Here is a 27,771-nt window from a genome sequence, read left to right as displayed (position 1 = left end):
TCTTATTTAAAATGAAATAATATGGAAATTGCCAAAGTCTCCTGGTATAACATCCTTTTCAAGAGTTCCACAAGATTTTCTAATCTTAATTTAGGGTCTTCCTCCTAATAATTTTGATTGCATGATCCAAGTTCATGCATCGTACCATAAGGGAAAAGGACGCCAATTAGTATGTAAATTGGTTAGCTAACTTTGGTGATCGCTCTAAAAAGTTGTGAAGTTTTTTCCATTTTGGAAGAGCTCGCCTTATTATCTTAAAAGGACCTCGCCACTTAGGTGACGTGGCATGGCCACGTCTAGTGCCAGCTCATTCTCGCCCAAAGAGGAAAAGTGAAGGACATAGAAAATTCAAATTTACACTTTCATTTCAAGAAAATTACAATAATTTCCCAGGGATGAAACAAATCATGTTTTCCTACTCTACACCTACTGTGTCTAATAATGAAGTATATACATTCAATAAACATGTATAATCATGAAAAATGATCAATACAAAATGAAGGAAAAGCTGAAAAAGAATGTCAAAAAACAATCAATTTTGCTTGAATTTTTTTCAATCTGATTCAATTGATAATATTCCGCCACTAGAGATACTACCATGACTATCGTCACAAAGGGTTAAAGCGCGCTCCAAATTGGATACAACATCAGTCATTGTAGGCCTATCTTTTCCCTCCAAGTTAACACAATGTAATGCAGTAAAAGCAACAAGCTCAACCGCGTCTGATTCATTAGACTCAGGCGGTCCTACTCTTGGGTCCAAAACTTTCACTAATTCACCGGCCAAAATTGCTGGTACAGCGAAATCCACCACACTAGTCGGATCTCCATCACTACTGACATCCTTGAATATTGCTTTCTTTCCTGTTAGAAGCTCAAGCAATACAACACCAAGACCGTAAACATCACTCTTGGCAGTTAACACATTCAACCCATAGTACTCGGGATCTATATACCCAACAGTCCCGGCTGCTTTAGTTGGCCTGAAATCCTGATCAGATTCAGGACCCAACAAAGACAATCCAAAATCAGATACTCTAGCAATCCAATCAGAATCTAGCAGAATGTTTGAAGACTTGATGTCACGATGAATTATAGGCGGGACTGCATAAGTGTGAAGGTATTCTATACCACGAGCAGCATCTAAAGCGATCTTAATCCTAATCTTCCAGGCATTAATAACACTATCTCCTTTCTCAACATTCTTCTTATCATGCAAATGATCATAAAGCGCTCCATTCTTCATGAACTCGTAAACCAATAGCCTTTCATCGCGCTCTTCACAATATCCAACAAGTCTAACCAAATGCTTATGGTGTACCCTAGACAAGAATGCTAATTCGGATTCAAATGCACTCTCCTTCTCATGGTACTTCTTTGTTCGCGGTCCTGTTTCTCCTCTCTTGATTGCCACTTCCCTACCATCCACTAATTTACCCCTATAAACCACACCAAAACTACCAGCACCAATCTTATTCTCCAAAGAGAAATAACCAGTAGCATCAGCTAGCTCTTGGAAGGTAAACTCCTCTGCCCTATCGGCGTGTTTAGTAGAAGATGTTCCACTCCTTTGCCGCCTAAACGCTAAAGATCCTTGACGCCTAATAGTCAAGGACCTCGAAGGAGGACTATTGCTAGAGGTACGAGCATTACTCGAACCCCCTCGAGTAATCGTTGGTTGTACCGAATTATGAATCTTCTTCCTCCCAAAACAAACACCAGTATACAAGCAATAAACAATAGTACATAACCCAGCCAACCCACCTACTGCCCCAACAATGGCAAACACCAAAAGACCTCTTCTCAATCCCTTCGACGTCGATGGTGATGACGAAGGTGGCAATACCCTAGGCCGTGGTGCCGGAACCGGCGCCACTGATGATGGAACACTACAAGAATTGCATATATTACCAGAACCAAAACAAAGAGACTCAGATTCAGGATAAACACCACATTGATCACAATCAGATTGAACACAAGGTCCAGGTAAAATCTTTGGCAATGGAAGTTCAATTCCCAAAGAAGCATTGTTACCATTCCATCCAGGACCCCAACACATAATTGAAGAATTCCTAGTAATTAAACCACAAACAAAATTCAACCCACCTACCAAGAACTCAAAATCAACCCCTTTAATCAAATTACTTGAATATGAACCATTTTTACCCCAACAAACAACTGTGCCATTCAATTTCCTAATTGCACAACTATAATCTGATCCAAGTGCCAAATTTGATAACCCAGAAGATTCATTCAAATCAAATGGATAATCCAATTGCCCATCTAAATTGCTACCAACACAAACCAAATTCCCAGATGAATTAAACCCACAAACATGTTGTCCACCAGCTGTTAAACTAACCATAGAAAAACCCCCAAATTGATTTTCAATTTCAGAAGCTAGGGTTTCATTACTACCCCAACATCTAACCCTACTATTATTCATCAAAATCCCACAAGTAAACCCAAACCCAGATGAAATCGACCCAAACCCACCAACCCCAGATGGGTTTTGACCCGAACCCATCATTCCTCTCCAACATTTTACCTCATTTGTTCCATTAATTACCCCACATACCTGAGAATCTCCAACTGAAATCTCCTTCAATGGTGAAGAATCACTGAAATAAATTCTTTTTGGGGTAAATGTAGATGAATTTACAGTGATTGTAGTTGTATCCCAACACAGTAAGCTTGTTCCTCCAGATCTAAGTCCACAGAAAAAGCTCCCACCACCTGCAATGGCGGCGTAAGAAATATTGGGTTGAATTGAAATTAATTGACCGTTACTGAAACACTCTATTCGGCGGTTGATTTCGCCGGCGACGATACCGCAAACGGTGGAAGATGCGGAGGAGATAGCGAGAGTTGAGCCGGAGCCGAGGCCATGGAGAATGGTGGGTAGAGAGAGAAAGAAGAGAGAGAAAAAAATGGCGGAAATTTGTGGGTATTTGATCGTCATAAAGTGGAATTAATTGAAGGAGAATTTAAGATTTGGGGTTGGGAAATTTGTGGTTTCTTCATTGGAGGAAGAAGAAGAAACGTTTGAAGTGAAAATTAAGCAGAAAACAGAGAAATATGAACAGAAAAAAACAGAGAACCTTGAAACAAGAAAGATGGAATTTTATTTTATTTTTTGGGGATTTTAGGAGGGAATTTAATACAAGTATTTATTTTGCCGTTAAAGGAGAATTAGGAAGTGAGGAAATAAATGTGGGTTGACTAGTGATGACTGTTTTTTCATTTGGATTTTAGTTTATTCCGTATTTAAAAAAGTACGGAGTACAATTCTTTTTCAAAATACATAAATAAATAAACGGAGTTTTTTTTTTGTGGCTAACAATATTGTGTGAAAGAGGTTATACAATCAGTCAAGGGTTACTTATTCTTGAAAAACTCATTAGGTTAGCATGTTTTCTTTGTGAGAATAACCCATGATCAACCGAGTAACTTCAAAATAAGTAAACCCCTAACCAACCACTATAGGGGTTACTTTGTTAGTGTTATAGGGGTTATTATCGGTTAGTGTTATAAGGGTTACTTTGTCGGTGTTATAAGAGTTACTTAGTCAGTAACTCAGTATTATTAAGGGTATTCGTAAGTTTTAAAGGGGATATTTTTTCTTTTATAAGCGGTCATACAGCCGAAACAGTGTGGCCAGCCGCATATAAAACGCATATGTAGTTTGTATGATGTCAATTAGTTTATTTTGTGTGGCTGGGCACAGCCAGCACACCACGTGGCCGCACAAAATAAACTAATTGACATCATACCTTTCTATTTTGTAATAATACTATGTATAATACTATAATGCTCCAAAATAACAACTAACAAGTATACTACTCGCATGTAGGAGTGTATGTTATTACTAGTTGTCTAGTTATACATACAAATTGTTTAACTTTTTTTTGTAAGGAATTAGTGTACAATTGTTTATGTAACATGCAGGATAAAACTATTGTGAAAATATTGATTCGATTATGGATATGGCATCCACTTTTGGAGACTAGACAACTCTATAAATTGCATGTGTGGTCTACATGCTCCTCTCAAATTTAACATGCAACAAATTCATAACCATTTTTTCAACCTTTTATGGCTTTATATAGAGGTATCTAGTTTGCGCAAATTTTGAAAACCCATACGTTACGTCCCGGATTAGGTGATTTAAATTGGAGATATTAAATTCAAAATTAATAATTAATCACCTTAATTAAGCGTTATTTTAACATACATGTTTTTTTGTATTTTTTTTTTTTGACAAAATTTGAACATACCTTTTCAAATTGAGATAAAAACAGTGAAGAAAAAATGGCATGCTGACTTTAAAGTTTCAACTCATGTAAGACTAGTGAAAAATGTGAATCATATTTGGCACACTCTAATACTCTATGACTAATGACTCAAAGATACACTCTTATTCCGAAGGATTGTATATTTGTATTAGTTTCTAACAAGCTTATTATCATTACACACTTTTTTAATTTAGGAGGGCATTACCAAAAGAAACTAAAAATTCAAGAGAGGATTGGACATGGATTCGCATCTTTAATCAACTAAAAATCATTGATAAGTGTATGTAGACCATTTTTGCGAGTGGTGTGAACACAATTGTGATGGTTGCACCATTCTATATGCATACATGATTCAATGAAATTAGTTTTTAATTTAGGAGAATGATAGTAAATTATGATAAAATAGAGTGATATCAACTAATGTCGAATCTTGGTTTTTTTTTTTTTTTGGGTTGGTAAGGAAAAGGGCCCTACTGGGCCGAAACCGCTCACATGTCCTTCCAGCCCGAGTTAGCGGGCTAGACAATTGGGAAGAGTGGGGGGAAGATAAGGGAATCCCACTCCCCCAAATTGTCACTAGTGGGGAATGAACCCCCAACCTCATAGTTGAAAGGTACTCTCCTTTCCACTAGACCAAGCTTGGCTTGTTATGTCAAATCTTGTGTGTTGTGTCAAAAATACAATATCGTATAGACTAGTCATATACTCAGGATCCTTGTCAAACATGCAATTTGATTTCGTTGGATTGGAGGCTTTTGATATTTTGTGTTCGTATATTAATCTTGCTACTTGTTCGTTTATTACTAGTACTAGTAAGAATCTAGAAATGGGAAGTCCTTTAACCTCAACTAAACTTGTAGTAGTTAAATCACTTAGCCAATTTACACCAAAAAGTATATGAACATTTCAGTTTAATGGTCAAGCACGCACCTACCAAACAATAATAAAATTTGAAGCAAAGTCAAAAATACAATATGGGGAAAACAAAGCATATGCACATTCACATACTTAAACTAAACTCAATAGACACTATTATTAGTACATTATATAAGTACAAAAGTTGTTAGCACTAAACTTGAGCAAAATATATTATTAATATAAGCTTCCCTGGTGGGACAAATATGCACCAGCTAGGGCCTTAATTCTCCTTGGTTTGGTCAACAACTAAGTGCGTTCGTATATACAACCGATATTTGATTCTTATACATCAAAGTGTATGGTGCACAACTACACACCTTATTTAGAGGCCGGTGTCAATGAGAACAAAAATGGCACGTAGAAAATTTAAAATTGGCAATTCAATAAGGTAGAGACAACATCACAACAACATATATGTTACAAGTATAAAAATGTAAGAACTTTGAAAGTAGAAGTACATGCAATGGTATCATATGACTAAGGCAATAAAGCTCCTGAATTTATGGTAGCTTTGAATCTCCTGTTAAGGAAGGGGGAGCAGAGTTAAAGCAGGGGTGAACTCTTAGAATTTTTGGTCCCTTTACTTTGAGCTACAAATGATTACTGTTTGGTTAGTTAGCTCCACTTTCCTACAAACATTCAAAACTAGAAAGTTCCAAAACTTAAAGACAAATATTACTAGGAAACTAAAAGAAAGGGAACAACTCTTTATGACTTTTGAGAAATTGATAATAATCCAAATGATGAGTAAAATAATGTATAATGACTTTTCGTAACCCAAAAACAAAGAAGAAATCTTTAATTCGTTCGTCCTTATAAACTGTCAAAACCTAATCGTCCCATAAATTAAATTATATTTGTAAAAACTAAATCTGATTTTTATCTAACCCAAGAATTAATATAACAATTAATGGCTCATATAACATTTATACTTTGTAGAGAAACTACTAGTAATTACTAGTAGACCCGAAGGCTGAAACTTTCTAACCCATATGCGATCATACTTGAACCCGAATCCAAAATCGAATGACTCAACACTCAAATAGGGATTATACGTTTTTTTTTTTTTTTTTTTTTTTTTTTTTTTTTTTTTTAAGGAGGGATTATATGTTAATCATTATTCATTACTCAAAGCAAAGAAAGTCCCTAGAAGGTTAGAGTGATATAAATTATAAACATAAAAAGGCTACAGAGTGAACATATATCATAGGTTACTTTTTAACAATTTTATATTTGTTAGTCTAAACTTTAAACTAACATGAATTAGACAAGCATTGCTGGAATGCCTGGAAAGTGTAGTTAACAATATTTATCTGACAATCTTAATAGCGGAAGTGGGTAGCATGAATACAAGATGCCTGGGAATTCTAGCGCAGGTAGTCAAATTATGGTTTAAAATGGGTTGTAATCATCCACACAAAAGTTGTTTATGTTGTGCAGTCAAAATTGTCTAAAAGCCTTTTCACAAAGTCCACAATTCACCTACTTTAAAAAGGTATCTCCAATAATTTAGATCATAATTTCTAGCCTAAGCACTATTTAATGCATGATACTCCCTCCGTCCATTAGGATTGTTCATACGAAATAATTCTATTTGTGATGTCCTTTTTAGTTTGCCTATGTACTTTCTATGGTTTATTTTCCCCACTCAACAATCCATATGGTCATATGCTTTAAAAACGGGTGAATAAAACAAGTTCACGTCCACAACACTTGAAACTAGTGAAAGTGAGAATGTAAGACAATTTTATTAGGACGGAGAGAGTATAGAAAAAACCTGATCTAAGTAACCAAACAATAATCCTAATTCACTCTTAACACTCGATTAAATGAATTAAATTGAGAATATAAGACAATCATTATTGCTTGGTTAATTAGATCAGGAATAATCTAAGGAAGTCACAACCCTAATTAAATCATCAACATTGAGATTAGCTCAACAACAGTAAGCTGATACTCTGTATTGTGTATCATTGTCTGATTTAGTAACGTATAAAAAATGAAAATAATGCATTTATTAAGAAATCATTGCATGAGCCCAAAACAACTGAAACTGCATAAATTTATTAACTTTAAAACGAGAATACATACAAGTTTTTAAACTTACAAGACTACAGGGAAAACCTAATGGCATACAAAATTACAGAAGAATCTAAATTCCAATCAAGCTACATACAAAAAGAAATATGATAAATTTGATCACAAAGTGTAGCTTTGAAATTTCATCGAGGCTGAAGAAATTTTCAAATCTGGTAAATGGCCCCTTCTCTATACAAGTTCAATGAATACATGCCTCCAAAATGCATAAATCACCGGCCAAAGAATAATGCTTTCCGGCTGCCACTACAATGTCCAACCAGGGGAAGGGATTCCGTGCTTTTGGAACCACTCAGGCATATGAAATTTTTCATACAAGACAGGCCTAACATCATCCTGAACTGAGAGATGCTTCAGGAGCGGAAGTAAGACCTCGAGAAGCTGAAAGAGAAATAGAGAATACAAATAAGAGAATGATGTTTACTATTTTAAGGTTTTTTTTTTCTTCAGCAACTGCAGTTTAGCTACCTGATCATCGTGTGGCTGCCCTGCAGAAAAAGGTACACATGGAATCCCATTTACTGGCTGCAATAAGAAACTGAATGGATTGTTATCGACTATAACTACTCTGCATAGATCCGGTGAGATGCAAGATAGATCCTTCACATGATCCCGATACTCCCTGTAAATATACCACATTATTGAGTACAAATTAGCTGCTTGTGTATTTGAGTAGTTCAAGTCAGAAAAGACACGAAAGTGAATAACAATGGCACAAACTTAATGATAACACCAGATATGTTAGCTTTGACTGCTTTAATGATTACTTACAAGAAATAAGTCACAATGGTTCCAACTTTCAAGTTACTATACAGCACAAGTTACTATACATATTATATCAATGTTCCCATCAGAGTGATGCAAAGTCAATCTCAATATCCAAGAAAAATACAAGTCTTAACAGAAATTATTGCTCATCCACACTTCCACAGCAATCAAAAACTAATTGCTTAAACTTTTTACATTAAGCAGTGCCTGGCATGACTAATGCATTCCATAAGCATGGAAATCTCTCTGAACACCGATAAGGGTGATAACCAAGAAGTAAAATTTAGCAACCAGTCAGAATATGTGGGGAAATTTTTCATTCCACAATATCTTCCTGCAAGGACCATACTTACATAGGTTTGGATTAAAAATGACAATCCCTCTCTTTTATCATATTATACTTTGTCATCATATTATAGTATTATACAGCCAATTTAGATACAAGGTATTAAAATTAGGGAATGGTAATGAAATATGTATATTATTCAGGTACTATTCTACACGAAATGTCCAAGTCTATGGGATAACACAATACCACAAGCATAAAGTTGGTTTTTTTCATATATATATATATATAAATTAACTAATTCCCGTTTCCAACCTTGACCCTCTGGAGTCATTATTTGTTTGTTTCTGAAAATATATTATCTTTGACAACTGCATGAAGCAAGTTATGTAAGCTGCAAATAATTGAGAAATGCCAACTGAAAAAACCATTGCTATGACCATCCATATATGAGTTGATATTCAGAGTGAAATTATGTTAGATACAAAGTCATACAACAAGGCCTCAATTTAATTTGGTAGAAAATCAATGTACTCACAATATGAACAGTAATGTATGCAGTTAGGAGGAAAAAGAGAGCCCTGAGTTACAGAATACTAACGTGCTAATAGTTGATGGCCTATACAGACGACGACTGAACCTATTTTCAGCATCAATTCTGTCAACGAGAGGTCTAGCATAACCTGTTGAAATTAAGAAGAAAATTAAATACAGAAACTGTTATAGTAGTAGTAGTATAACATAACTTTATAAGATGGTCACATGTATTATTTTAAGTTACTTTTTTAGTAAATTACTTGAAAGATCCGTTTTTGGCTCTCTCTTTAGCCCTATGCCTCTTTATCCCTAAAAGCATTCCCCCGTGATTACCTTAAGGGGTTTCCTTTATAAGGTTTTTGGATAACAAGGTGCAACATGCAACTAAGCCCATAGATTTTGAGCATGATCATGTGAAAGTATAAAAGATCAGAAACAAATGTGAACCTTCAAGTCCAGCAGTGAAAAGAATCAAATCTGCAAATTCACTAAGTCGCTCCAAGAATTCATTCAATCCAGGACGTTCAAACACTGTCACATAACTGATTTTAGGCTTCCCTTCAAATTCCTTCAATTTGAGATACATAAATCAAGCTTTAGCAACCACAAAATAATATTAAATGAAGTTAGGAAGAACTTAATACCTTGTCTGATGATACACATTCCAGCTCAAACCAATTCAAACCCGCTTCTGTCGCTTGTGTACAAAGTGTAGGCGGTAAACTAGAAGTCTCATATGCACAAACTAGTGTTTCATCTAAATCAAGAACAACCTGCAATGCTTATAATGAAGAGCCATTGTTACAAGGAGTCGGGGAGATCATGAAGTAGAAACTGAATTATGTCAAAGAAGTAAAAAGTTGCAAAAATGTGCATGTCTGATGCATAAAATAGGGAAAGCCATTCAACTATTCAATACCTTACCTCAAATGGTCAGTAATTCATTACACATTATACAATGAAATATGAGAACACATTACACATCAGTACAGAGAGTATAAGTGATGGATGTCCATTGTATTCCTAGTTTTGATATTGAAAATATGCTAAACCTTAGATTTAATGCTCTTAGAACCACCTACATAAATCATAACCAGCGATAAGGTGCATAAATAACTATGCATCTATGTTTCTGACCTTATTTTTTAATGATAGGACGATTGAACCTTTACCCCAAAACTAGATCCTCAATCATCCAAAATTTTACTGCTCCATGAAAGGATCTTGTCCATATCTCTGAACTAAATACAATACTCAATTATTACAGTTATCCGTGTATTACCAGGGATAAGCAATCAGTGATCACTAATACTCAAAGACAGTGAACTTGTCCACATTACTAAAAGTAAATCCTCACTTATTCAAATTTCACTTCACTGGTTTGGCCTTCAGCTTGCAGATCAAAAAATTACCCCTCAAATCTAAGAATCCAATTATGGATGCCCACTGCCTGGCGCCCAGTACAAGAATCACTCAAATACCATTTCTATGTCAATAAAACCCACATTCAAATGCTCAAGAATCATCAAATCAACAGTTTCCTCCAATATGAAAATACAATAAATGCTACTTAAGTAATTTCAAACACTAATACATAGCCAAACTGACAGCATCATATTCGATTCTCCACATCAGCAAAATCTGAAGCTAAAGCTAAACCCTGACTCCTAGTCCAAAAAGGGAAACCCAAACAGACTGCTAAAATCATATGAGCACTAGGACAGCAAATGTATTTCCTTTTTCCTCTCTGCCCTAGGAAAACAATATAAGTAGACTCATCGTTTAGGAACATTCGAACCAATTCAACATGTAACCTACAAGGTACAACTCTTACACTGCAATTAATTACAAAAATGTGCCCTTAAAATAGCAAAGCTTACTTGCATTTAGGTATTCACTCAACCTATTTACTCAACCTGAAGAATCCATCACATAAAGCAGATCTTAAGACCACAGAAAGGTCAAAAACTAAACACCCTTACATGGTTACACCCCTCCTACTGCCAGAATTAAGTCAAATTTCATCCCAAAGCCTCCATCTTGACATTTCCTTTTTCTATTTTCCCCAATCTGATAGACTAGAAACCAACAAAAACAGCAAAACCTTCAAGCCAGCACCAGACATAAGACAGAAAAAGCATTGCATCAAACATAAACGTGCTTCAACTCCGACAATGTAGGACGATAATGGAGAAATAACATCCAAGAAACCTGCCCCTATATCAACCAGGTACAAACCCAAAAATAACCTCAGACCCTTCTTACAATTGAAAAAAAGAATAATTCTTTATGTACTCATCAGCCCACTTTCTACACCTATTTACCTAATCATCAGAACTTACTCAATTGCGTTAAAAAAAAAAGCCCATTAATAATCATCAACCAATGTGCTCACTTTTACCAATCAAAAATCCCATCATAACATAACTAAAATTCATAATTTCAACCATCCATCATACATAACTCCTACAGTAGATGTCAGCCAGCTTACTAAGTAAAGTTGTGTGCAGGTGGTACCCATGAGGCCATGACCTCGGATCAAAACCCGTCTACATCATTGCCCACCCCGGCTCCTTATACATCCAGATAAAACATATAGAACATAATACTCTAAACTTAGTATTGTTACCTAAATTTAGAAAATTCTTACACACTACAAACTAACATTTATCCAAAATATCAAATCATGCTAAAACAAAATTAAAACCAAAATTAGAACTGGAATTAGAAATTATAATCACAAACTAGGAAAACAAACAACACATACGGTAAGCTTGTCCGAAGCACGAGCATCGCCATCACCAGGCTCAGCAGCATCATCATCAACAGCGTTGATATCGACGGCAGTAGCAGAGGAAGATTGAAGAGGAATTTCAACAACAGGAAGAGGCTTAAACCCAGTTGAAGAAGAAGAATTTGGAGGAGAGAGAAACGAGGTTTGTCCGCCATAACTGAAACCTATGCTATTCAAGACTTGCGCCATTGAAGGAGTACCTCGAACGATCTGAACAAAGATCTGGAACAAGAAGGTTAACCAGTTCAACACCGTCTTCCATAATTGACCAGATTTCGGCGCATAAACTTCAGTTTGCGCCATTTTTGAGCAAAAATTGAGCTTCAAAAAGGGGTAAAAATTATGAAATTAGGGTTTTAGATTACAGAAATGAACATTTGTTGCGATGATTTGATTGGGTTTTTGTTCATTTCATCGGAAATCAAAGATTAATTGGAAATCGTATTGATTGAACTAAAATTGAACTGGGTTTTTTGAATCTGACAAACAATTCATGAAAAATTAAATAACGAAGTAATTATAAAGAGCGGATTTGTAACAGTGATTGATTGATTGATTGCTTTTTTTTCTGCGATTTTTACTTTTTGTGTAAGTTTAGAGAGAGAAAGTAGAGAGAGAAGTGATCAGGAGAGTGGAGGGAGGAGATCGTGAAGCTAGTCACCACCACCACCCGTATTTTTTCAAGTTCAAATGAGGTGACGTTTTTTGTGTTGATTGTATTAGATTTGTAGCGCTAATAAATTATACGAGTACTTTTTTTGAAAGAAAATTATACTTTTTCATTAATTACATATTAATGCACCTCTATTCTATTGCTATTGTTCTAATTCTTACATTCTAGAAAATAAATTTATATGGTACTTATTAGGAGTATTATTAAGTGGAGCTGAACTGAACTGATTGGAGCTACACTGAACAGGCCCTTATTAGGAGTATTATTACATGGCAAAAGCTAACGAGCGCCCCCGGGGCATTAGATAAAAGAATTAGAAGTGGAAATATTAGAGTAAAATCAACACTAATTACACCAAACGAAGCGTGATTTTGTCCCGCATTCTTAACTTCATACTATTTCAACCAATATAATTATTCCTTATTTAACACCCCGGACACTCGTTAGCAAGATCTTATTACGGAGTACATTAATATGTTGTCAATAATAATTGCTACAAGGACAACAAATGAATGAAATAAGTGTTTGATTACTTTGAAATAAAAATGTGTGGTGCTCTTTATATACTCATTGAGTCATTGAGCCATCGTATATTGTAGTGCTATTGACAATTTTTATGAAGTTGACTAGGTCGTTTTGGGAATAAACATAACCTTATTAATCATTAAAAATAAAAACTACGTATTTTATATTGTGTTCAAATTAAACACCTACTCTTTTCGGAAACGCCTACTTTTTCAAGTTTATTTCTTTGAAATATTCATCAAGACGGTACAATTCTTTACTTTGACCTCTGTATCACTTACACAATTTAATAAATTAAATGCATTTTGAAGCTACGAGTTTAAAACTTACTTTGAACATTAAATACCATGTAATGAAGATAAACAACGAAACTATATGTTTAAATTTACTTTTTCTTAAAAATCATTTGTCATGACAAAATTGTACTCCTATAAATTTAATTAAAGGTAATAATCCACTAATTATAGGAAATAATCCCTTGCCCTTCTCATTATTGGAAAGAGTATAAATACACAGATTACAAACTATGAATCTAGGGAAGAGGTATGAACCTAATAAATACAATAAAGGAGAAGGGGAGTGAACCTAGTAAATATACAAAAATATACATAGTAAATATAATCTAATACACCCCCGCAATCGAAGCGGGAGGTTTGTGGACGCTTAGACTGTTTCGAAAATCTTCAAATAGGACTTGAGAGAGACCTTTTGTGAAAATATCCGCGATTTGATATCGAGAAGGGACATGAAGAACACGGACTTGACCAAGAGCAACCTTTTCACGCACAAAGTGGATATCCATCTCAATATGCCTGGTTCGTTGATGTTGAACCGGGTTGCCGGAGAGATAAACCGCACTCACATTATCACAATACACAACCGTGGCTTTCTTGATGGGACAATGGAGCTCGAGAAGAAGATTGCGCAACCAACAAGATTCAGCCACAACATTAGCTACACCACGATACTCGGCCTCCGCGCTTGATTTGGAGATGGTGGGTTGTCTCTTGGCGGACCATGATATGAGGTTGTCTCCGAAGAAGACACAATAGCCTGACGTCGACCGTCTAGTATCGGGGCAGCCACCCCAATCCGCGTCAGTGTAAGAGATAAGGCCACCTATAGAAGAGGGATAAAGATGAAGACCGAGCTGCAAAGTTCCTTGAAGATATCGCAGAATACGACGAAGGGCATGCATGTGTTCTTTCCGTGGATCATGCATATACAAACAAACTTGTTGCACGGCGTAGGAGATGTCGGGTCTCGTGAAAGTTAAATATTGAAGGGCCCCGGCCAAGCTACGGTACAAGGTACGTGGGATCATCAACTGGAGGCCCGGAAGAGGAACTGAGCTTGGCTTTGGTGTCTACAGGAGTGGCAGACGGCTTGCAAGAGGACATGTTGGCACGGGCAATGATGTCGGCTGCATAGGATGTTTGAGATAGAAAGAGGCCACCGGAGTGTCTAGTAACCGAAATGCCAAGGAAGGAGCTTAGAGGACCAAGGTCGGTCATAGCAAACTCGGAGCTTAGGCGGGACATGATGGTAGTTCGGAGGGTGTCGGAGGAGGTGGTGAGGACTATGTCATCAACATATAAGAGAATGTATGCCAAGTCACAACCATGAGAGTAGATGAAGAGAGAGTTGTCTGACTTGCTGTGAGAAAAACCAATAGTTGCCACAAAAGAAGCAAATCGATGATACCAAGCCCGGGGGGCTTGCTTGAGACTATAAAGAGCCTTTTTGAGAAGGCACACATGACCCGGTTTATCCTTATCACGAAGACCCGGTGGTTGATGCATATACACAGTTTCAGCAATATCACCATTTAAGAAAGCATTCTTGACGTCCATTTGATGAATGGGCCAAGACTTGGAGAGAGCAATGCTAAGAACCGTTCGGATAGTTGCCGGTTTGACCACCGGACTAAAAGTCTCATCACAATCGATGCCAACCTGTTGATTCCTGCCATTTACAACAAGACGAGCTTTGTGCCTCTCAAAGACACCATTAGCATTCTTTTTGTGTTTATAAAGCCACATACAAGGAATCACATTGACATTAGTAGGACGGGGCACCAACTCCCACGTCTTAGTTTTAATAAGAGCATTAAATTCATCCATCATGGCATCCTTCCAATTTGGGTCCGATAGGGCGGCTATGGGATTGCGAGGTAAAGGAGAGGGAGTGGTTTGACAATTTAAGTCAAAAATTGGTTTTGGCTTAAAAATGCCATGAGAACTCCTTGTTATCATTTTAGAAGGAGGAGGGTTGGGCCTACTATGTTGCTGGCCCATTAGAGGAGAAGTGGCGTGAGAGTGAGAGATGGGGGAGGAGTGGGCTTGAGGTGATGGGCTGCTGTCAAAGTGGACAGGAAGGGATCCAAATTGGATTGGATTGGGGTGAGTGGGAGTGGGCCGAGAGGAGGGGGAGCCCACTAAGGGAGAAGGGGGGGTCTTTCTGGAGAGCCGAAAATAGGGGGAGTGTGGGCTGGAGTGCGGATTGGGCTAGAAGGCACGTGGGCCACTGGTGGAGAAGTGTTTTGAGAGTGTAAGCGGTGGACTAAGGCAGGGGGTAGACCATCACTTAAAAAATCATAATCAGTAGGTGAGGGAGTATGGATTTTTGAGAAAGGAAATTGTGTTTCATCGAAAATTACATGGCGAGAGATTATGATTTTACGAGTAGAGATGTCGTAACACTTGTAACCACGATGATTAGAGGGGTAGCCCAAGAAAACACATGGAGTAGAGCGGGATTGAAGTTTGTTGATGGTGGTGGAGGGTAGGAGAGGATAACAAAGACACCCAAAAACCCGCAAATGAGAGTAGGAAGGGTCACGTTGATATAGAATTTTTGTGGGAGAGTCATGAGCTAAGAGTTTTGTGGGAAGAATGTTATGGAGATATGTGGCCATTTGAAGGGCATGATGCCAAAACGAGGGTGGCATGGAGGAGTGAGCTAGAAGAGTACGTATCATGTTATTGATAGTACGAATTTTTTTTTCGGCTTTTCCATTTTGAGGAGAGGTGTGGGGACAAGAAAACCGGAAAACCATCCCATTAGTCATACAAAAATTCCGGAAAGGGGCATTGTCATATTCACCACCATTATCACATTGAAAGCATTTTACATCACGTTCAAATTGAGTATTAGCAAAAGCATTTAATTGGAGAAACAAAGAATGCACTTGGGATTTTCTAGCAATAGGAAAAGGCCAAAGAAAATTAGTGAAATCATCCAAAAACAATACATAGTAATGATGACCGGCACTACTTAATTTAGGGGAAGTCCAAATGTCACTATGTAAAATGTCAAATGGCAAAGTAGTACTAGTAGTAGAATTAGAAAAAGGAAGTTTCACAAGTTTCCCAAAAATACAAGAAGAACACACAGTAGAATTCAAAATTCTATTACATTTAATAAAATTGTTCTTCTTTAAAATGCCCAAAATAGAAGTCTCGGGGTGGCCTAGACGGTCATGCCACAAAGATGAGGAGATGGCAGCAAGAGCAGTGGGTGTAGAGGCAATATTGGTGAAGGGGTAGAGCTCTCCCGAACTATCACATCTCATACGGGTGATCCCCGTCCGAAGGTCCTTCACAGAGAAACCAAAAGGATCAAATTCAATGGAAACCGAGTTATCACTAGTGAACTTACGGACAGAAATAAGATTTTTTATGAGGTTGGGGGCATGAAGGACGTTATTTAAGGCAAAGGGAGGGAGGGATGCTTGACCATAGCCATGAATAGGAATGCCACTACCATTACCGACAATGATATTACGATGATTTTTGCTCAAATTAAAATAAGACGAGAGAGTACCTTGATGGGATGTCATGTGAGAGGTAGCTCCGGTATCCATGTACCAATTGTCATCGGGCGAAGTAAGAGAGAGAGTGTGCATTGCGGCTTCGACATCGGTGGGAGCATAACCGACCGAGGAGGGGGCTTGCGCACTGAATGCTTGCTGCTGTTGAGGCCGAGCACCGAGGATACCTTGCTGGTTTGGTCTGGGTGAAGGTGATGAACGAGCCCATGATGAGGTGGGATAAGGGCATGGTGGTATAGCCCATGGGGGAGAGGCCCAAGAAGCCCACGGTGGGTATTTCCAGGCTTGAGAATTGTTCCACTGCCATGGTGGATTGGGCTGAAATTGGTGTTGTTGTTGATGCTGCTGCCCGTAGCCACGACCACCGCGGCCCTTGCCGTTCCGTCCTCCACCACCGCGACCTTTGTTGCTGCCACCACGGCCACCGCCGCGGCTGTTATTTTTCTGAAAATTGCGCTGACCATGAGAGTGTTGAGAGGAGGGAGAGTGAGTGTCGTTGGTGTGAGGGGCGTTCCCTGTAGCAATTAAGGCCGAACCAGCAGCATTGGCTTCAAGAGCGGCTTGGGTAGCTTGTCTCGATTCCTCCAAAGTGAGCATGGAGCGAGCTTTGTGAAAAGACACAGGGGGGTCTGTTTGTTGAAGAAGAGTGATAAGTGTTTTATTTGTCCACTTATCATGACTTTTTAAAACACAATTTTGTACTCCTTCCCCTAATTCAATCCCTTTTTCTAACTCTTTTTGTGCATACTTGCATCTTTTGGGTTTCCCGTTTCTTTTTATGTGTGTGCTCGTGTGTGTAGGTTCAATGAGATTATGGTTAAGTAGCATGAGCATGAAGACTTTCTCGAGGGAGCACTATCAGGCAGGAGCGGGCGTGCACCCTTACAGGAGCGGCCGCTCCTCATCCCAGCACCACATTCTGCCTCCCCCTGCACATATAGGAGCGGGCGTGCAGCCTTCAAGGAGCGGGCGCTCCTCCCCGATCCTCTACTTTCTGCCCCAATCTGTTGCAAGAGGAGAGGGCGTGCAGAGAGCCCAGGAGCGGGCGCTCCATACAGAGGAGCGGGCGCTCCTACTTACTGGAGCGGGCGCTCCTCCTGTTCTGAAGCCCGATTTTGACGGATTTTACGATGTAATTTCTGGGCATATAAATAGGACGCTTAGCTTCAGTTTTCGGAATCTTCGTCCCCTTTTAGTTTTCTTAGGCTCTTAGTTCTTCTCAACCCTCATTAATTAGCTTAGATCTTCTCAAACTCAATCATTGTAGTAGATTAATTGAAGATTGTTCTCTTGAATTCAACAATTTCTCAACTTTGAAGCATTTTAAGTAATCTCTTTCCTCTATCTCTTACTCTTTAATTTCAGTTTTTATTTACCTTGAATTGTTAATTTCTCTCTTGATCTTGCTTAATTGTTGTTGCATGTCCAATCTACCTTATTCCTACTACTCCTCTTAACTTATTAACTTAATGTTTGGATTAGAACTTGTTGTTTTGATGTCCCTCACCATGTTTAGTGAGTAGTTAATTAGCTAGGGGTTGGGTGAAGACCCAACCAAGCCATGGGTTGATTGATGTTTGTGCTTGCATGTTCATTTTGGATTGATGATTGATTGTTAAAGAGATGGTTAATTGCATGTGTAATTGGATGGCCACTTATTGCTCATGTATTCACTCCTATGCTTGCATTGAGAGATGAAGTCTAGTTGTGAGCCTTTTCTTATATGGTTATGCTAATCTCCTCTTGATTATGGTTCCTTGTTTGAATGATGTAGTAGTCTTAGTTGCAACAATTAGGTGAGAAATCTCAATTGCTTGTGCTTTAATGCTTTCTTGGACCGATCGAAAGACAAACCCGAGTTAGTAGTCTACTTCTCATTGTTAAGACTTGGTTGGCCCATCTTGTTAGTTGAGTTTGGCTTAGGAATTCTTAGTGTTGTGGCTTCGAAAGAAGGCAACATTGAGTGCCCTCTCTATCACCCAATTTGTGTTCATGCTTGCCTATTGTTTTGATCCGTTGGTTTGGTTGGAGTCGATCCCTATTTCCCCCTAGTGTTTGTCTCCATAGTAGTTATCTAATCGAAACCCCCAATTTGTGACCGAACTAGATTGCAACCGTTTCATACTCTCGGTGTACTTACCCATTCCCTGTGGATACGATCCTCTACTTACCCTAGACTTGTCTTAGGTTGGTTTAGGTAGAAATATTGTTTGGTTTTAGGGTGATCGTCCAACGACCGATTATTTCCCTCTACCAAAATGGCGCCGTTGCCGGGGAATGGCGTTAAGCATTGAGTTACTTATGAGATATGTGAGACTAGTTCATTTGTATAGCTTTATTTTTCTTTGTTTTCTTTGACTAACCTACTAATCTCCCTTCTAGTCTTCTTTGTTTATGCCCAAACGCAGCAATAGGACACTTCCTCTTGTGCCGTTGAATCTCGAGCTTGAAAAAGTAGTAAGGGCAAATCGAAAAGAAAAGAGGGCGAAAGCTAGTGGTGCCACATCAAGTGAGCCACAAGTGGTAGTTGAGACCGATCAATCTAGTTCTAGTGAGACTAGTGGAGACACCATTCCATTAGAGTCACCAAGGACAAATTCTCCAACTTCTCCACCTCTTCACCAATTTGAGATGGCTCTTCCAAATAAGACTTTGAGAGAGTTTGGTGTTCCTCCTCCGTATCAAGAAGCAAGTGGGATTGTTACTCCCACTACCGAAGTAAATAATTTCGAGATAAGGCCCGCCCTTATCACCTTGATTGAGGGTCATCAATTCTCCGGGGCAAAGCATGAGGACCCCATTGCGCATCTAAAGCAATTCACACGGTATTGTAGCACCGTGAAGGCAAATGGGGTGACTCTGGAGTACATTCTTCTAAGCATGTTCAAATTTTCTCTTTCGGGGAGTGCAAGTGATTGGCTCGATAGGTTGACTCCGAATTCATTGACAACTTGGAATGAGGTAACTTCAGCATTCCTTGGGAGGTTCATTCCTCTTGGGAAAACGGCGGAGTTGAGGTCCAAGATTTCAAACTTCCAACAAGAGCCCGATGAGTCTCTCTACGATGCTTGGGAGAGATTCAAAAGCTATCAACAACAATGCCCCCACCATGGGATGGAAGATTGGCTCTTGCTTCATGGATTCTATAGGGGTCTCTTGAGATCGGACCGCATACTCTTAGATGGAGCTTCGGGTGGGCCACTCATGAACAAACCACCCGCGGAGGCATTAAAGATCATAGAGGATGTAGTCCAAAACTACACCGATTGGAGCCCCGATGAGAGAAGCACCTCTAAGAGAGGGGGAAAGTATGAGGTAAATGCTATTAACATGCTTAGTTCAAAATTGGATGCCTTGTCTTCTAAATTTGACCAAATGCAATCTTCTCCCCCTCCTATCTCCCCCCTCCCTAATTCACGTGCATCTAATTCTTCGAATGATAATGTGTCTATGCAATTGATGTCTTGTGATGTATGTGGTGGTGAAGACCATGCGTCTTCCGATTGTTATTTGTTGAATGAGCAATGTTCCCCTTCCCCTTCCATGGAACAAGTCAATAACGTGAATGCTAATCCTAGGTTTGACCCCTATTCCAACACCTACAACGAGGGATGGAAACATCACCCTAATTTTGGTTAGAGAAGTGGCCAGAACCAAGGGCAAGGTAGTGGTCAAGGTCAAGCTAGTGGTAGTGGTAATTATGTGTCTAATAATCAACGGAATTATAGAAATGACAATAGATACCAACAAAAAGGCCAATACTCTTCCACTCACAACCCACCCGGTTTTAATGGAGGAGTAAGACCAACCATAGCTCCTATCCCTCGACCAACACTTCAAATTCAAGCTCCCCCTCCTCCTAAGTCTAATCTAGAAAGCATGTTGGAGCAATTCATGAACTCCCAAACTAAAAAGACAAATGACTTAGAGGAAAGCTTAAAGAAAATACAAACCCACAATAAAATGTTGGAAAATCAAATGGCCCAAATAGCTAGTGCCCTTAAAGGCAAGTCTAGTACCTCATTGCCTAGCCAAGGTCTAGATCCTAGAGAGCAAGCCAATGCCATTGTAACTAGAAGTGGAAAAAGTTTGGGGGAAGTTCAAGGGAAGGGAATGCAACATGACTTAGAAGGTGAGAAGTCAAAGGAAAGAGTGATTGAAATGAGTGATTCCCATGGAGAGTTGAGAGTAGAAGAAGAAGAAGAGAAAAACAAAAAAAAAGAAGTTGAAAAAGAAAAAAAAGAGAGCGAAATCCCACTACATGTGGCAAAGCTTCCTTTTCCGGGAAGGTTTGCCGGGTCTAGACTTGATGAACAATTTGCTAAGTTTCTGGAAGTCTTGAGGAAGCTTTATGTTAACATTCCATTCACCGATGCTATTAAACAAATGCCAACTTATGATAAATTTCTTAAAGACATTTTGAGTAATAAAAGAGAAGTTGAATTTGTGGAAACGATTAATATGCCGGAAAATTGTAGTGCAATTATTCAAAATAAGTTGCCCACTAAGCTTAAAGATCCCGGTAGTTTTTCTATTCCATGTGCTATTGGTGAAATGGTAATTGATCGTGCTTTATGTGATCTTGGTGCTAGCATAAGCTTGATGCCCCTTTCTATGTTCAAAAGACTTGGCCTAGGAGAGTTAAAGCCCACCAACATTTCCCTTCAATTAGCCGATCGTTCGGTTAAGATGCCTTTGGGAAAATTAGAGGATGTCCCCCTTAGGGTGGGCAAACTTTACATTCCGGTGGATTTTATTGTGCTTGATATGGATGAGGACTTGAATGTCCCCATAATTCTAGGTAGGCCTTTCTTAGCCACGGCGGGGGCTATTATTGATGTGAAACATGGTAAATTGTCTTTGCTTGTTGGAAAAGAGAAAGTGGAATTCAAATTGAACCAAGTTATGAAATGTCCTTCCAACATGGATGATTGTATGAGTATTGATATTGTTGAGAATGTTATTAATGAATCCATACAATTGCATTTGCATAACACTAATGATTCTCTTGAGTATGAACTTGAAAGCAAAGATAGGTCTTGCAATGAAGACATGGAGATGGAGCCAATTGAGGAGATTCTTGACTCCACCCCCATGGACAAGGAAGAAGCAAACCTAGTAATTGGAAAAGAAGAAGTGAAGAAGCAACTCATGAACGACAATGGTAAGGAATGCCCAAGTGTAGAGCTAAAACCTCTACCATCCAACTTGAGGTATGAGTTTCTTGGTCCATCTTCTACTTTTCCGGTTATTGTTAATGCTTCATTGGATGAGGTTCAAACCTCGAAATTATTGAATGTATTGAGGATGCATCGCAAAGATTTGGGATATAAAATGGATGATTTGAAAGGTATAAGCCCAACGCTTTGTATGCATCGAATTTCATTGGAGGATGATGCTAAACCAACAATTGAAAGACAAAGAAAGCTTAATCCTCCAATGCTTGAAGTGGTCAAGAAGGAAGTTCTTAAACTACTTGCCGCCGGTATCATTTATCCTATTTCTAATAGTAGATGGGTGGCACCGGTGCAAGTAGTCCCTAAAAAGGGGGGGATGACGGTTATTAAAAATGAAAAAAGTGAACTCATCCCTACTAGAACTATTACCGGTTGGAGGATGTGTATAGACTATCGTAGGCTAAACACATCCACCAAGAAAGACCACTTCCCATTGCCTTTTATTGATCAAATGTTGGAAAGGCTAGCATCTCACAAGTATTTTTGTTATCTTGATGGTTATTCCGGGTTCTTTCAAATCCCAATTCACCCGGATGACCAAGAGAAAACAACATTCACTTGTCCATATGGCACCTATGCTTACCGTAGGATGCCATTTGGCTTATGCAATGCCCCCGCTACCTTCCAAAGATGTATGATGACAATTTTTGCGGATATGATTGAAAAAGAAATGGAAGTTTTTATGGATGACTTCTCGGTTGGGGGAAGTTCTTTTGATGATTGTTTAATTAATCTCACGCGATGTTTGAAAAAGTGTGAAGAGGTCAACCTTGTCCTTAATTGGGAGAAATGTCATTTTATGGTTCAAGAAGGCATTGTTCTTGGCCATAAGATCTCCCATGAGGGGATTGAGGTTGATAGGGCTAAGGTGGATGTAATAGAGAAGCTCCCACCCCCTACTAATGTGAAAGGGGTGAGATCTTTCTTGGGACATGCCGGTTTCTATCGGCGTTTCATCAAGGACTTCTCTAAAATAGTCAAACCTCTTACTACACTTCTTCAAAAGGAGTGTGATTTTGTATTTGATGATGCTTGTCTAGATGCATTTTGTAGGTTGAAGAATGCATTGATCTCGGCACCAATAGTGCAAGCTCCGGATTGGAGCCTCCCCTTTGAACTAATGTGTGATGCAAGTGACACGGCGGTTGGTGCCGTGTTGGGGCAAAAGAAAGAAAAGAGGGTGCACGTGATCCACTATGCTAGCAAGACATTGAATGATGCACAAAAGAACTACACCACGACCGAAAAGGAGCTTCTTGCGGTAATCTACGCCTTTGACAAGTTCCGTTCCTACCTTTTGGGTTCAAAAACCATTGTCTACACCGACCATTCGGCAATCAAATATCTCATGTCCAAGAAGCATTCAAAGCCTAGGTTGATGAGATGGGTGCTTGCTTTGCAAGATTTTGATATAGAGGTTAAAGACAAAAAGGGGACGGAAAATTCGGTAGCGGATCATTTGTCAAGGTTGGAAATCCGAGATGAAGATGTTGATCAACTTCCAATCAATGATGAGCTCAAAGATGATGTTTTGTATGCTATCCAAGCAAAATCATTGCCTTGGTATGCCGATATAGTGAACTACTTGTCTTGTGAGGCAATTCCACCGGAGTTCACCCCTCAACAAAGAAGAAAATTGAAGCATGAGTCGAAAAGGTACATATGGGATGATCCTATTTTGTACAAGATAGGGGTGGATGATCTTTTGAGAAGATGTGTTCCCGACGATGAAATTCAAAGTGTGCTTCATATGTGCCACTCATCACAATGTGGTGGTCATATGGGAGCAAACAAAACGGCGGCAAAAGTGTTGCAATGTTTGTTATTTTGGCCTACTCTCTTCAAGGATGCATGGGTCTTTGTGAAGACTTGTGACAAATGCCAAAGAACCGGGAACATATCAAAAAGAAATGAGATGCCTCAAAATCCGATCTTGGAATTGGAGGTATTTGATGTTTGGGGGATCGACTTCATGGGTCCCTTTCCTTCATCTTACGGTAATCTCTACATTCTAGTAGCGGTGGATTATGTGTCCAAATGGGTGGAAGCTCTTGCATCACCAAAGAATGACTCCAAGGTGGTGATGAAGATGTTTAGAAAGATCATATTCCCAAGATTTGGCGTTCCACGGGCTGTGATAAGTGATGGAGGGTCTCATTTTGCTCATCGAACATTCAAAGCTTTATTGGCTAAGTACGGAGTACACCATAAGGTGGGTTTGTCCTATCATCCTCAGACAAGCGGCCAAACGGAGGTTTCAAATAGAGAAATCAAGCTCATTTTGGAGAAGACCGTGGCTAGAAGTAAGAAGGATTGGGCGGCAAAACTTGATGATGCCTTATGGGCATACCGTACGGCTTTTAAGACACCCATAGGGACCACTCCTTACAAGTTGTTCTATGGGAAGTCTTGCCATTTGCCCGTGGAATTGGAGCACAAGGCTCAATGGGCAATTAAAGCCTTGAATTTTGACCTCAAAAGTGCCGGAGAGAAAAGAATGCTAGACTTGCATGAACTAGAGGAATTGAGAATGAATGCATACGATAATGCAAGCTCTTACAAGGCAAAGTCTAAGGAGTTTCACGACAAATACATTATCAAGAGGGACTTCAAGGAAGGTGATAAGGTTCTTCTCTACAACTCAAGGTTAAAGCTTTTTCCCGGAAAGCTTAAATCAAGGTGGAGTGGTCCTTTTCAAGTTGTAAAGGTATTTCCCTATGGCTCAATTGAAGTTTGGAGTGAGAGCACCGGAGCATTCAAAGTGAATGGTCAACGCCTCAAGATTTATTATGAGGGTGACAAGAAAGGTGTGGTTCACTCCATCAAGGTCAAAGAATTCAATGTCTCCGGTTAATGTGATCGGAAGGTCGTCAAGCTAGTGACGTTAAAGAAGCGCTCCCGGGAGGCAACCCGAGTATTTTTGTTTTTACCAAAAAAAAAAAAAAAAACGAGAGAGAGAGAGATGAAAGAGATTAAACTAACACTTAACATTTTGAATGTTTTGTTTAGTGTTTTGTTTTGTTGTAGGTAATTTGCTCGGAGAAAAGAAATGTAAATTTGGAAACTCCAGATAGGAGCGGGCGCTCCTACCCGAGTGCACGCCCGCTCCTACTAGCAGCAAGCAGGCAGGAACTGCAGCAATTGTAGGAGCGGGCGCTCCTGAAGGAGTGCACGCCCGCTCCTATATACGCAAAACAAGGCAGGAACTATAGAAAATGTGGGAGCGGGCGCTCCTTACCACCTGCACGCCCGCTCCTATATTCAGCTATCGAAAAAAAAAACAACAAAAAAAAAAAAAAAAAAAAAAAAATGGTAATAAAAAAAAAAAAAAGTGTTTCCTTTAATTAGTTTAGACTTTGTATATATTATCTTTGCTTGTAGTCATTTGGCTTGATGATTCGACTAGTGTCTTTGATGGTAAAATGAATTCAAGTGAGCTTGTGATATAATTGTCCTAGTTTTGCAAATGACGATTTATTTATGAATTGTGGAATGATTGTTTAACTCGTATGTGTATGATCCACTCATAATAGTCCTTGTTTGCTTTGCTACTAATCACTACTCTTTTATCACCTTGTATATAAGAGACACTACTACATCAAGATCAATGGTAACTCCTTCCCTTCTTTTCTTGTTTATATTTTCCTTTTAGTCCCTTTTTCCTCTAAAAAAAAAAAAATATATATATATTTTGCTTTTAGAATAGTCCTCAATGATGATATTGGATTGCATGTGATGGATATTTGCTTTCTTTTGGTAATAAAATTTCGAGTATGGTTTAGATGCCCTTGGTTGAACATAGAATTGGCTAGTTTAGGCTAGTGTGAGAGTAACCTTACCGAATGTACGAAACCAAAAGTCTAGGATTGTGGTAAGAAGGTGTCGCCCATATCGAAGGAATTTGAACCCCGAAAGGTAGTAGTTGATCCCACATTGTTCCCAAAAGTGAGGTTGTAATATTTTTCAAGCCTACTACATTTTGAATGAGTGGCAAGGATCCTCTTTGATTTAGTACCTAGATCGAGAACTTGAGTCTTAACTCCCAAGATCGCGGCCTAAACTACTCTTAGTGATTATGAAGGTTGTTATGTATTGTTCATTCGCACAAAGTTAAGGCATGTCATTCTTGTTTCATTAGTTCAATCTTTAAGTTGTTATAAATAATAGTTTGTGATGTAAATGCCAAGTTTGAAAAAAAAAAAAAAAAAAAAAAAAGGAAAGAAAGAAAGAAAAAGAAGTGATGAATAGCCACCACCCTAGCAATTAAACAAGCTTGGGGGTGCATTTTTGTCTCAAGTTTATTCATAGTTTGTAATTTGGGTCAAAGTTAGAAACCTCTTTAGGTTTGCTCTTAGTATTATATATCTTAGCTTGACTTTAATTGCAAAGCACTTCTAGTTTTCTCTATGCCTTAACTTTGTGCCGTAATCCTTGAGTCTTGTAATGTTAGTAGAGTAGTTGAAGCCATAGTCGGTGGAGGGAGTTGGTTCACAAGCATATGGAGAGGGTACTTATCATTGAGATGTCGAGTGTTCTAAACCTTCTTTTGTTTATTTTTCTTCCGGCTCCTTCGAGGAGTCATGAGACACTACCATTAGGGGGAATTTGAACTTTGTGTTGGGGACGCGGTAAGATTGGTTGAATGGACCAAAGTTGAGTACATTCGGGAAGGTTAGCTAGGCCTTGGCTAGTCATGACCGTGGTTGATCTTAGGCATGTACCTCATACTCGAGTTTTTATTGCTTAAGGATTCTTTTATCTTTACATGTGCTTTTCTTTGAGCGGACTAATCTATTGGTTTCTTTTGCGCCAAGTGAATTGCTTAGGGACAAGCAATTGGCTAACTTGGGGGAATTTGATAAGTGTTTTATTTGTCCACTTATCATGACTTTTTAAAACACAATTTTGTACTCCTTCCCCTAATTCAATCCCTTTTTCTAACTCTTTTTGTGCATACTTGCATCTTTTGGGTTTCCCGTTTCTTTTTATGTGTGTGCTCGTGTGTGTAGGTTCAATGAGATTATGGTTAAGTAGCATGAGCATGAAGACTTTCTCGAGGGAGCACTATCAGGCAGGAGCGGGCGTGCACCCTTACAGGAGCGGCCGCTCCTCATCCCAGCACCACATTCTGCCTCCCCCTGCACATATAGGAGCGGGCGTGCAGCCTTCAAGGAGCGGGCGCTCCTCCCCGATCCTCTACTTTCTGCCCCAATCTGTTGCAAGAGGAGAGGGCGTGCAGAGAGCCCAGGAGCGGGCGCTCCATACAGAGGAGCGCCCGCTCCTACTTGGCGCCATTTTGGTAGAGGGAAATAATCGGTCGTTGGACGATCACCCTCAAGCCAAACACTATTTCTACCTAAACTAACCTAAGACAAGTCTAGGGCAAGTAAAGGATCGTATCCACAGGGAATGGGTATGAGTACACCGAGAATATGAAACGGTTGTAATCTAGTTCGGTCACAAATGGGAGGTTTGATTAAATAACTACTATATGGAGACAAACACTAGGGGGAAATGGGAATCGACACCAACCAAACCAATGAATCAAAACAATAGGCAAGCATGTACACAAATTGGGTGATAGAAAGGGCACTCAACATTGTCTTCTTTCGAAGCCACCACACTAAGCATTCTTAAACCAAACTCAACTAGCAAGATAGGCCAACCAAGTCTTAACAATAGGAAGTAGACTACTAACTCGGGTTCGTCTTTCGATCGATTCGAGATAGTACTAAGGCACAAATAATTGGGATTTCTCACCTAATTATCGCAACTGAGACTACTACATCATCCAAACAAGGAACCGTAA

At 39.0% G+C, this 27,771-nt stretch overlaps 1 protein-coding gene, 1 non-coding gene and 1 pseudogene across 2 annotated transcripts; all 3 read right to left on the bottom strand.

Moving 5' to 3' along the window:
* Positions 1-360: 360 nt before the first annotated feature.
* On the bottom strand, positions 361-3,224 carry LOC145594621 (putative serine/threonine-protein kinase-like protein CCR3 pseudogene; annotated as a pseudogene).
* Positions 3,225-7,248: 4,024 nt separating this feature from the next.
* Positions 7,249-12,396, bottom strand: LOC145595282 (uncharacterized). The gene is made up of 6 exons (XM_081651667.1): positions 11,669-12,396; positions 9,546-9,674; positions 9,349-9,469; positions 8,966-9,047; positions 7,779-7,932; positions 7,249-7,691 (listed from the first exon to the last, which is right to left on the bottom strand). Exons 1-6 carry the CDS (start codon positions 11,996-11,998, stop codon positions 7,557-7,559), a joined length of 951 nt encoding a protein of 316 aa, XP_081507793.1. The 5' UTR covers positions 11,999-12,396; the 3' UTR covers positions 7,249-7,556.
* Positions 12,397-19,734: 7,338 nt separating this feature from the next.
* LOC145596223 (small nucleolar RNA R71) lies at positions 19,735-19,841 on the bottom strand. The gene has a single exon (XR_014103092.1). It is a non-coding gene; the product is annotated as a small nucleolar RNA R71 (small nucleolar RNA).
* Positions 19,842-27,771: the final 7,930 nt, after the last annotated feature.

This window comes from Chenopodium album, chromosome 19 (assembly GCF_948465745.1).
Source record: "Chenopodium album chromosome 19, dcCheAlbu1.1, whole genome shotgun sequence".
NCBI classification, from domain to species: domain Eukaryota; kingdom Viridiplantae; phylum Streptophyta; class Magnoliopsida; order Caryophyllales; family Amaranthaceae; genus Chenopodium; species Chenopodium album.
This window is presented reverse-complemented; position numbering and strand designations above follow the sequence as displayed.